The sequence below is a fragment of the Micropterus salmoides genome, unplaced genomic scaffold, assembly GCF_014851395.1.
Source record: "Micropterus salmoides isolate LMB-PRFRI ecotype aquatic unplaced genomic scaffold, ASM1485139v1 Ms_hic_scaffold_2, whole genome shotgun sequence".
NCBI lineage: Eukaryota > Metazoa > Chordata > Actinopteri > Centrarchiformes > Centrarchidae > Micropterus > Micropterus salmoides.
This window is the reverse complement of record NW_024041150.1, coordinates 3,956,913-3,969,612: the sequence shown is the minus strand read 5'-3', so window position 1 is coordinate 3,969,612 and position 12,700 is coordinate 3,956,913. Positions and strand designations below refer to the sequence as shown.

At 38.5% G+C, this 12,700-nt stretch overlaps 1 protein-coding gene across 1 annotated transcript in view; it reads left to right on the top strand.

The window, feature by feature from the left end:
• The window catches only part of LOC119911515 (spectrin beta chain, non-erythrocytic 1-like), a 100,820-nt gene extending 88,516 nt beyond the window's left edge, over positions 1–12,304 (top strand). The window contains 5 exon segments of the mRNA XM_038730411.1: positions 6,083–6,114; positions 6,116–6,286; positions 6,657–6,830; positions 8,611–8,653; positions 9,178–12,304. Coding sequence (XP_038586339.1) covers positions 6,083–6,114; positions 6,116–6,286; positions 6,657–6,830; positions 8,611–8,653; positions 9,178–9,387 — 630 coding nt within the window. The 3' untranslated portion in view covers positions 9,388–12,304.
• The last annotated feature ends 396 nt before the right edge of the window (positions 12,305–12,700 follow it).

Sequence of the window (12,700 nt, the reverse complement as noted above, 5' to 3'; positions counted from 1 at the left end):
CCCATGTGTAATTTTAGCTTGAACTGATGACAATCACTTTGTTTTAAGGTGCTAGTATAAATACTTTTAACAAAATGAGATCTTCATCTCTGAGAGGCCTTTAAATCACCTCTAGGAACCTCTTTTGTAAGAACATCGGGCCAAGAAGCCATAGGACTGATGAAGCCTCACCATGGCCTCATTTGTTTATAATTATCACCAACATAGCACCAGAACATTTTGATTTGTTGCACCTTTACGCTGTAGTACTACTGATTTAAGAGTGTATCTGCAGGTTTTTTTTTTAATAAGTCCTCCATGTCCACCTGGATTCTTGTTTTCAGTCTTGGTGTTTTACAGGAAGAAGCAGTTCAAATTCTGTAAGACTGAACTGAAGAGATAAATGTGGTGACTGAGCTGCTTTTATTCAATTGGAAGATAGGAATTGATTACAAGCTGTTGTTTTTTTAGATTTGCCATTTCTCAAATCGATGCAAACGGTTTTTGTTTAAATTTGGTGCTCACTGAAATATTCTGCTAAAACGCTTCAGCCTAGATAAAGTCTGACATATGTAAAGACAGCTCATGCCAACTGAACTACTACTGAACAAGCAGTAACAGAAGCCAGAACTTAAAATGAGATCCAGGTGGACACACAGGCCTGTTCAGTTTTATTCTGTTTCTGCTTCATAATGCATGAAGGAGGAACTTCCTACAGATAAAAACTGTAAGGAAACTTAGTTAGGTACTAATGGAAAGTAGCTTAAGTAGATGATACCTTTTAATCTTTGTGGTGTCCCTTTTCAATTAGTTAAATTGACAACTTTTTCTTTGGGAGGAAAACTTTAATATTAAAATCAAATGTGGCCGCTGAGAAGCTTTCTCAAGCAAATATACAAGTTCTTGCTGATTTTCTTTAACATTCCTTTTTGTACTTAATTTGTTTGATTAAAAATAAATTAGAAACAATGATATACCACAGTAAAAATGATAAACATGTTACAAAATGGTGCTCTGTACTCTTTAAACCTGAAAAATTACCAAACAGTGTAGGGTGTACGTGAATAATGTAAATGTCACTGACTTAAATATTTAAATGTTTGTATTTTGAGACATTTAGAGAAATGGGTATGAATCTCTATTTCGGTGTGAGTGCATAAGCAGTGTGTGGGACCACAAAACACACACATACATATACAAAAACAAACCACACGCGTGTTTCTGTCCGTTCCTCCCCTCATTTTCCTTTTTACTCCTCCCTTCTTCCCTCTGTCTCTCTTAGCTCGACACTCCTGTCATCCTCTCCCCTCAGCTGTTAATGTGTCTGTTAGTTTACGTCATCATTTATAAACTCACTCTCTGGAATATGAACACTTGAGACATGGCCCTCCCTCCTAAATCATTACATCAACAGTGATTTTCAAATCTGAGGATCAGTTAAAGTTTTGTTGGATTTTTTTAGATGATATTTATTCCCGTGTGTAAAGTGTGGTGTCATCAGCGTAATGAGAAATACTAATCAAACTAGTAATCAAACTAAACGTAAAATGAAATCTCAAATATAAAGCAGGCATTCAACCAAAAACAATGTAATACTATTAGAATATTCTCCAAAATATATTGAGGTCACATTCAGATAAATGATGTCTTACTTTTATTGTCTTAAAATAAAGGATTTTAAGCTGAAATCTCAGAATCATTCAGATTTATGCAGAGTTGATTTTCAAAATTCTACTCTTTGTTTTATATTTTCTAAAGTTATATTTTGTTCAAGCCAGACAGACATTTATTTAAAAAAAAAAAAAAAACTATAATATTTCTGGTGTAGAGGTTATTTGAATTATTATTTTTTTACTCATACAGTATCTACCTGCCCCAGGTGTCTCTACATCCCTCAGCCCAAATTCACCATCCTCCATATTTATTTTTCATAGAGTTAAGCATGTGTATCACTACATTTTCCATCACACATACAACATTCACTCTGTGTAAAGTACCCATATGTTTATTTACGTAAACCAGCCCGGTATGTGATTAACAGATGACTTCTCACTTTCAATTACTGAAATAGTTAACAGTTTGTTGTGGAAATTGGATAAAAACTGAGATTACTGTTAACTGTTCAGGATTAACAATTTGAAAATACTATAAGGTTCTCACTTCTGGATAAGAATCCAAATTTTACAATACTGTAAATTGCATTCGCAACTTTTAAAGCCCGCTCACCAGAGAAATGATACAATAATTATAACTGTTAAATTAACAGGAGAAATTAACGTTGAGCTGTACGTTTTTCTTCGGTTGCATCTCCCCACTGCATTTTCATGTGCATGCTTTTAATGCAATTCAATAGAAAGCAAAGGCAAACCAATAATATACATTTAAAGTTATATTTTAAGTTTCATATGTATTATTTTTCTTTTTTGGATAATTGAGACTTAATCTAAGAGTCAAATTAATAATTAATTAAAAAAGATTTTGTGCAAGTTTGACAATCTAAACTCATTCCAGAAAAATAAAGTTAGTACTTTGACTTGTGTTTTTTTAAATAACAACAATACTGTTTTTACACATAATCATTGTACATACAGATCATCTGCATATGAATTAATCCATATTCAAAATTACTCCACACCTTCACGTAAAACTGATCATTCATTTATAAACATTTAGACCTGTCCCACTGCCTGTGTTTATCTATTCAATCCTTATTATATTTTATGTTATGATTTTGTGTCACTGTTTTGTATTGTCATTATCACTTTCTGTTTTTCATGTTTTACTGTTATCATTTCTTTATTGCTCTAAATGTTTTCTGTCGCATGTCCATCCGTCAGTCGTTCCCTGACTAACACACATTCCTCAATAAACCCGGTTAGAACCGATCAGTGCTCTCTGACCCATTCTGGTTTGTCTGTCCATGTGTTATCCATGTATAGCTGTGACTTTTCTACATGTACAGAATTGGTTTTAATGATATTTTTGTTGCATGCTGACACCATCATTAGCATTTCTGTCAATGTTGTATTTCTTCATCATGTTTTCCACCGATTTTCATCCTGGGGCTTTATTTTAATACATATATATTTACTGTGGCGGATTGTTATTTGGTTTTTAGGCTGCTTTCATTGACATGGATCAAAATCAAGTTCAAATAATAATTGCAAAGCCATAAAATTAACTTCCTTTATTAGCAAATTTCCTTGATTTGAGAGTAGAGTAGATTTCACCAAATGATCGGCTGGTGGGCAAATTAATTCAAAAGATATACAATTTTTGGAAAAGGAGGATAACCACGCATAGGTGCTGCTGTTTCCTGCCACGGTAGCAGTTGTTGCAAGGAAATGTACCACCACAGTTAATGTTTTGTAGCTGCTGGTGATGGTTTAAAGCTCTCATCTTGTAAAAGGAAAAATGTTTGGATAAACTAATTAGGTGTTAAGCTGGGCGCAGACACGGAGTTAACACAACGTACAAGATTAATAAATACACACAACACCGAAGCCCCTGTTGGTTTTGTCCAGTGACTATGAACCGAAAATAAGAAGGAAGAAAAGAAAAATATGGAACCGCAGATGGAACATACAGTTTGATCTGTTTGCTTTGCAGCGAAGTTCAGTTTTATACCACAACACTCAAGGCCACATTTAGCCGCAAAAGACAAACAAACTTTCTGACCTTCCAGAAATGTAACGTATGAGAGCCAGATTGTTGAGGCAATTAATGTGTTGAGATCTCAAACTGCTAATCAAATTACAACCGAGGAATTCAGTACAATTTGTCAGGGGCTTAATCCATACAGTCTGCCCAGCTTTACTTTTCTTATCTGTAATGTCCCAGAATATAAGCTTTTACTTAAAAGTTAAATCCTCATAAAGTATTCATCACAATAATTTCTGACCGGGTTTATCATGAAAGAAGTGTTGTGTGACATAGTTGAAATGTTAAATAGCACTACTTCATATGCTTTGATAATTGAGAGTTTAGTACGATCAAATGATTATAGAAAATGTTGTAAAATGTAACTTTCTATCACAGGATTTTTAATCTCACCCGTACCTAAAGATAAACACGTTGTCTATTATTTCCAGAGGAGAAACAGGAATATTGGGAGACAGAAGCTAGACTGAGACATTTCAAACTCAGGCAGCCACTTATTAGGAGAGATTAAATGGCCAGTGGGATTGGTCGAGTTCTCGACAGTGAATGTTTCTGGATACAGTCTTTTTTTGCGGTATTTCAATTAAAGTACTCGGAATTGGTCATAAGCGTGATGAGCTTTAAAGTTGCAGCTTCTAGATCTGGTCTACCTCTCTGCCGTTTTTCAGTAAGGGCTCCCAGGATTGGTCCAATGCTTAAGAAACGGTAACAAACACCTCTAAGAGCTGGTCTAGTGTTCGAAAAGCTTCCACTAAAGAAATCTCTAAATGGATCCAACCTTTGATTAGCTATCAGGGAAAGTTCTTCGATTTGGTCCAACCCTTATCAAGCTTTCAATAAAATTAATCTCAGGATTAGTTGAGCCTCTAAGACTCCCAGTAAAACGCTCACACAATTGGTCTAGCGCTCGCCAAGCTCTAAATAAAAGCTCCCAGGATCCGTCCAGCTGTTGCAGCCCCCACAGTTAAAGCGCCCAGGATTGGTCCAGCCTCTGAACTGTTCTCAAAAAGAGCATCCACCATTCGTCCAGGCCACGAAGAGCTCAGTAACAGGGTAATAAGCATCCGGTTGGAGTGGGTGTGGTGTGGAAAAAATTAAATCTGTTTTGATACTAGGCCAATCGCATTCTCCCCTCACCATTAATGATGTCGAGTAATGAGTTCCAAGCAATTTTGTGGATAATTGTTTGAGATTTATTTTGTTCTTCCCATCTGCTAGCTTCTCCCTCTCCTTGTATTTCTTCACACTGTCCACCATTTTGTGTGTGTGTTTTATGGAGTGGTGTTGTGATTTATAATGCATGTCCTAAAACGAATAATCAGTGTATGATCAGACAAGACCGTGTGTGCTGGTAATATACAATGCAGATGTTTGTCTAATCAGAGTCCAGCGCTGAGCTCTCACAATTAAATGCTGAAAAAACAAAAGCTTAAAAATGCATTACAAAGGCTGATGTAGCTGATGTCCGTGGTTTGACCGATGGTTCTTTAGTCCAGTGTAGTTGATATTAGCTTGCGTTGGATTTGAGGTAGGTTGTAGTTTAGTTCAGAGGCAGGGACTCGAGACGTACAGTATTTGATGACTTTAGTCTCGACTTTATGAAAGCCACCAAGACTTGACTTTGACAACTGTATTCATGATTTAACGAGGATTAAGTGTAACAACTTTAAAAGATCTGGACTCAACCAGGAAAGGGAAACACTTTCTCTCTCTCTCTATCTCTTACATAATCTGGTTTAGAACTTGTGACATGATAGTTTCCTTGACTGACTCGGGACTTTAGCTTCAAGACTTAAAACTTACTTGTTACTTAAAGTGACTTGGGTATCGCTTCCGGTTTGGTTTAGTCTTATTTTTTAGGTTTAATTTCTTCTGGTGGCTTGTATGTAAACACAGCATATTAAGTGCAGTGTATTTACATTGTGGTCCTTGGCCCCAAGACAAAGAAGATTACACTATATGTGTTTTTAAAATATCTCGTATATTATCTCGTAACGGTATTTAGCACATGTTGCTTTGCCGTTTGATGTGAAGGCATGGTCTCTGTCTAAACCCAAACCGATTTTAATATTGTAACTTGAAGCTAGTTCCCATAGTGCATTAAGTTGACCTGCTACAGTTATGTGCAGTTGATTCAGGCTTTGTCAACAGTTTTATTAATTCAAGTTTTATTTAGCGTGAGTAGATTCAGGAAATGAAAGCATCGTAGGCCTAAAGGTTGCAGACAAACACCAAAACAATTTACAAAAAAAAAACCATATTCATCTACCAGTTGTGGGTAAGTTTAGAGAAGTGTGTCTACACAGCCTGTGATTCTGCTCTGCTCTGCATGCTGCAGCTCTGATCAATGATTTACAGCTTCTGTGTCTTTAAAAGAGAATAAGTGAGGGAGCTTCATCTATCCACAGTCCTCCTCTGACTCTCCTCTCTCTTCTGTTTCCAGGAAAACGTCGACGGGGCCGAGGTGGTGAACGGGGGTGTCGGAGCCCAGCCCCACGGAGTCTCCCGGGGCATCACGCAAGGGCAAGGCCAGCCAGGCAGCGACCCTGCCGGCCAAAACGCAGCTGGACGCTCCCACGTCCCAGCTGGAGGGCTTCCTGCACCGCAAACACGAGTGGGAGGGGCATAACAAGAAGGCTTCTAGCAGGTAGGAATCACCCGGTGATCGGCCAACACCAACTTCTGAAATGCAGCAACCAAGACGTGTTTCTACTGTTTTAGTCTACTAAAACTATTAAAACAATGCTTTTCTATTTTGGTGTTAAATTACTCTTCTCTTGTCCTCCTCTTCATGAAGGAAGTTGATTTAACAGAAATAAAAAAATTTAAATTAAAGTTTTGAGGTGGATTCATCTGTTTTAGACTAAGTGTTGACTACTTCTGTAAAATAGAAATAGTTGACCAAAGACAAGTTTTTCTTTTTTTAAATTTATGGTAAAATGGTAAAAGATCTGTAATTTTAGCGATTTAACTTTGAGATATTGATAAATGATCTGACTCTCGTTGTGTCTCTGCAGGTCGTGGCACAATGTGTACTGTGTGATCAATCAGCAGGAGATGGGTTTCTATAAGGATCAGAAGAGCGCCAGTCAGGGGATTCCCTACCACAGCGAGATTCCCGTTACCCTGAAGGATGCCGTCTGCGAGGTGGCGTTGGACTACAAGAAGAAGAAACACGTCTTCAAGCTCAAGTGAGCATCCCGATGATGGAAACACTCTCTCTTTGTTTCGCAGACCCACATTGAGGATCAGAACAGTGCGCCGAACTGTAACTGAAAGATAAAACGAGGAACATACTTGCTTTGCGAATCTGACTGGTTAACGGATGATACTGTTAGTTACTCTTTATCCTTTAACGAAGTTCTGTTTCTCAAGCAAATGCAGACTGAGAGCAGTGTGAGGTATTATAAAGATGCTGCCTGCAGTGAAGTGCTGCAATTTGTGTCAAACATTGCACTCCGTCTCTGAGTCATAACTCGGTCGCATCTTAACACAGAGAGCTGAAACAGTGTTTGTAGTTTCAGTTTCAGATCTGTTACCCATTGTGGACAAACATCCATAAATCTGCTTACAAATCATCAGGGCTGTCCCCGACTAAGGATGTATATAGTCGAATCAGAATCGTCAAGCCCTGCCTGTAGTCGACTGATACTCGATGTGTCGTCATGTGCGCGGTGATTGCGAACAGAGGTGGGGGGGTTACACACGGTAGCTCCGCTTTAATCTTGAGAAGCTGCAGACTCTATTCATTCAATTTACACTCAAAATTTCCAGCTAAACTGAGGCTTTTTGAAGACCCTTGAAGCGCTCTCTCTCTCTCTCTTTCTCCCCCCGGTCATTCACCGGTCTTGTGTGAGTTTTTCGTGCATGCCGACAGCTGCACGCACGTCACGGTTCCTCGCAGGTCTATTTCAAGTAGCCGGCTATTTAAAAACGATAAAATATTCTTTGTGTGGTTCATCATCATCAACGGTGATAAATTATCCGAAAGTCCCACGAGGTGCAAACAACTCAGCACAACACCAGTGAAGCTGGAGCTCCGTCTCTTCAGCAAGTGTTCCTCTGCTGCCGCCACACATGCGCACTGACGACCCGGGCTCGTCACGTCACTTGTAACGGGCTGTATATTAACTTATTGGGAGAAAACTGGTAGTTCTATGTAAAATCAAACGTTGAGCACCCCCATATCACCAAAATGGCGTGATCCTCGTTTCACTGCGAAGCTTCGACTGTGAGATTGACCGTCGAATCAGGCTCCGCCCATCGAAGCATCAAATCTTCAACTATTGGGGGTCAGCCCTTCAAATCATAGAGAAAAGACACTCCGTATAACTCAAGAACCTGCCTTTTCTTCATTATCAGAGTAATCAGAGTATATCTGTCTGTACGTACATAAGTACTCGGCATACTTTTAGTGGTGCAAGTTTGCCAAAAGTGTAGAAAAACTGAAAAAAAGAAACTCTCCAAAACTAAAGTGTGTGCTTATCCCCTAAACCGAATTAAGAATAATAATAAGTGACACAATCTTACTTCCAAGGTGTGCATAGAGAAGGGAAATATTATGAAGTCAAAACTCCTCAGCAACATTTGCAGTATAAAAAACCAACTTGGTTGTTGTCGTGGAAATTGTGAGATCAACACGTTTCAGCTTGCGGCGTTCATCTGGGAGAGCACTCACTGATGTTTTTGGCCACTTTCTTGGACAGAACTCCTCCACAAGCTGGAAAACACCACATCTGACACTGAAGCAAACGTAAATGTTCTGTAATCCCAAAACTAGGAGCTAAAAGTGACAAATTCTCTGTGGGTTCCTTTGCACAATACGCATTTAATGCATTGTTGACTATATCGATCAGTGAAGCTTTAAAGCGTCTTTAAAATTCATTAACCAGAGTAAAGTAAACCATCTGTAGATAGAGGAGTCCTGCACACTTCTGGTTATTATTTAATGCATTCTTTTGACTTCCACAGGATTACTGATGGGAATGAATATCTCTTCCAAGCCAAAGATGACGTGAGTTTATTTCTTTCTTTCAATATTATGGCGCATCCTTCTCTTTATATATTTACAGTGGGCACCATTGTCATAGTCCACCTCCAGGTCTCTGTCCTCCAGTAATTCGATATATTTTATTATTATTATTGTTATAATTTTTTAAGTTTTGTTTTTTTGACATATTTAAAGGTTTGCTACATTTTCTTTTAATTTTGCCATTGTAATTTTACTTTAAAGTAATTATTCATTCTTTTTTATATATATTTATATTTAGCACTTACCCCTGTTTAGCATTCCTTAACAGATTTTTAATAAATGTTTTATTACAAATATATTTATTGAACATATTTATGTATTTCTCAACACTGTGGACGCCCATAAATTCAGGCTACTGTACAAACAAATAATGAATCACTGTATATTAAAGTTGTAATTACATAAAGTGGATGGATGGAGGAGAAGTTAATTAACATTACATAAAGTACATTAATAAATGCTCTTACTGACCCCCCTCCCTCCCTCTCCTTCTCTTCGCCCTCCAGGAGGAGATGAACACGTGGATCTCGGCCATCTCGGCTGCCGTGTCAGGCGACAAATCGGAGGTCACGCCCAGCAGCCATAGCACGCCCGCCCCCGCCGCACGCGCTCAGACGCTGCCAGCCTCAGTCGCAACAGCAGCGGCCGAGTCCAGCCCGGGCAAACGAGAGAAAGACAAGGAGAAACGCTTCAGTCTGTTCAGCAAGAAGAAATAGACGCTCCTCCTTTCCTCCTCCTCCCTCCCTCCTTCCTTCCTCTTCCCCTCGGTGCTGTTTGGGGTCGCTCCTCATTATCGATCGATCTTTTGTCAAATATTTGTTGAAGATGTCAATTGACCGAATTTTCGATTTAGAGTCAGCTTGTAGCAACCGATACTGTAACACCAAAAAACTAATAGAATACGCGCTCACAATTAAATAAAATTTACTTCTAAATGGATTTAAATGTTAACAAAACTGTTAATGTTAATAAATTACCAGGTAGTGTAATAATGAAATAAATTATAGATCAATGAGCAAAAACATACATCACCAGTTTTTACTAATATTTAACTCATTTAACGACGAGGACGGTTCTTAAGAGCATCCAGCAGATACAACATAAGCAGTTGCTATGTTAAATAAAATCCCAAACAGCCATTTTCTCCCTTCCTTCTAGACTTTCTTCCTCTTCCTCCTCTTCCTGTCAAAGCGTGACTCCAGCATGCAAGCTCCGAGCCAAAACTCTCCACTCTGTGCCTATCAACCGTCCGGTCTGGCTCAGAGCTACAATAAAGCTACAACACACCACCTGTATCCTCTGTTCGGTTTTTGTAAGATACGGAGCGGGAAAAACGAATAATAATAATAAAAAAAAGAGATCGGATTGAAGGAGAAGAATTTAAAGGGGGTTTGCAAATGCTTCAGGCAGCTGCTGTTAAAATAAAAATAAAAACCAGAGTTTGCCACTGAACAACAACACGATGTAGAGGAGTTCCCAGAATATTCCCGTTTATTATTCTTATTGCTATAAATTGTGTTTTCTATCTCCTACTCTTTTGTTTTTCCTCCTGCTTTTCTCATCATCCCAGCTTTTCGTCGACTACTGCCTTTTGTGGGTTTTGTTTACGCTCCCAGGCTGTCTCAGTTTTTTGTTTTGTTTTTGCCGTTTTGGGAAGTTGTAGGTAGTTCCTGTTAGGGTCCATCTTCAGTTTTTGCGAGGCCTTGTCTTTGCAAGATGACGTGTATCCCTCTGTAGTGGGGAAAACTGAGACCACAGCGGGGTAAACCTCTGAAATTACGCCCTCTCACATGTTTATAATATTACTTGAAATGTCTAACCCTATGGTAAAGTTTAAAAAGTACAGAGTCGTGTTGTGAAAGTGCTAAATGTAAAACGTTTTAACACGTGTTGAACTTTGAAGAGCAGAAAAAAAACTGCAATTCAAAGGAAAAACATAATCTTAAAAGCATTTTGTGCACTGAATAACTCTGCTTTTCTGTCGGTTAATTTGTGAAACAAACCTGTAAAAAGCAAATTATTATCATTATGTTGTGTGAAGTTCTGGTGCTGTGTATTTCCTGCAGCAGCACGGGAAGAACAGAAACAGAAAGTGGCTGTAATTTGGAGCGTTACCCTGCGGTGATTTGAACTGTATGTATAACTTGTGTATAACAAACTGTTAAAAAAAATAAACCTGTGTTTTAATTTCACCTATTATTATTATTATTGTTACTACTAATAAGACCTACCAACCGTAATAAGCTTCATTTGAGTATAACTTTCTTTACCTGAAAATCTAACGATATGCACACAAATCTGAATGAAGGAGCTATCAAAGTCAGCGCAAGCCAACTCGATGGGGACATAAATATCTAAGACCAGTAAGAATCTTTGTTTACTCAAACTTTAAAGCATCCAGTAAGTTTTATTTTCTACTTGCTTTACGTTTTTTGAAACATTTACTTATGCCCTTAGTTACTTGGAATGTGTTTTTGTTTCCTCCAGTGTGTATTTTCTGTTCCACAGTTAAGCTATGTCTAAGGTTTATTTAGTCTGACAAGTATGAAGGCATAGATAGTGCTATAAAAACATAATTACTTTAAGCATTGCTGTTAAGTGGACAAGTTGGTTCTAAAAAGCATTTACTGGAAGTGAGTAATGTTGCAGAATAATAGTCGCTTGCTTGTTGGCTTCAGCACACTTTTTATTTTATTTTTTTTTCAGACTTTTGCTTGCAGTGAAATCTGTTCGGTTACTTGTCCTCTATGGGAGTTCTTTAATGACAAAATTGAAAGATATTTGCTCTGTAATCAATCTGAGTCAAGATTTGAGAGCGAACAGAAACAGATGTGTGAGCGTGCTCATTTTTTAAAGGTAGAATTGTGACCTTTTTGTCAAGTTTTCACACCTCCAGTATGTGAACAGCCTTCCTGTCGCATGTTATCTTTAAATGTGCGTGCTTCAGTTTTGTAGTAGTTTTTTTACCTTGTGTGCCAAAATTTCACTCCTCACTTCTGTTATTTGACGCAATAGCACTTCCCAACAGCCTGATGAGGGTGTATTCTATGGAAGCCTGTTTCCACATTTTGCAAAATATGCCAAAAACAGCTGTCAGAAAAGGTGAGTTTCGATTTCAAACTAACCACAAATCCAAACTTTTCTCTTAGAACCTGCTCTATTGAAGCTTGAATTGTTTTTTGAGCTCACTTGTACTTTTGTCATTAATTAACTTGCCAGGAAATCCCAAAGTGGAACAGGTGGGTGTGTTTGTTTCCCCCCACTTGGTGGTGGGGTTGGTTGGGTCGGGCTCTGGCTCTCTCAAGTAACTGAATAACTTTTCACCTGGTGATTGGTCCTGAAATGGTTCCTGTTTTGTTTCTTCTTCTTTTTTTTCTTTTCTTTTTGCTACATTCTCTGGCAGTTTGATAAATATAGTGTGCATTCCTGTCACTGTAACCATAGTACTGAGATATTTCTTCATATTGCACAATCAATAATGCCACGATGGGGGTGGGCGGGGCCAAGGTTCTTAGGTGAGGTAGTCAGTGTGATGTGGACCAGGGGTCACTGCTAGTTGGATCTGCACCCGTAGACTTCTCCCCATCTCTGTTACATATGTGCAAAAAGCCATTAAAATGCTTTTAAAATGAACCAAACAGACTTTGTTTGTTTTCTCGTGTGTGTGTGTGTGTGTGTGTTCATAATGATTATTAACAACCTTAAAAGCTAGTTTGTCAAGCCAAACGCATCTCTTGCTGGTATTTCAAATAATAGCGGTTGACCTCTTGTGAAGACGCCGACATCCTAAACGCCACCTCAGAAGCACTGAACACATCCAGCTATTACTGCTAACTCTTAACTTTATGGTAACATGAGTTGCCAATGTAGCCTTTAATCTCCTACATTGAGTTTACACAGAGTAATCCTTTAGATGTTGGTGTGTGTGAAGTCTGCAGGCTGGGGTCTCGGCTGTATTGTGTGTAGCAGCTCCAGGGAAGCTTTCTCGCCCTCCTTGAAGCTTTGTTTGCAGAATCTGACCACGTAGCG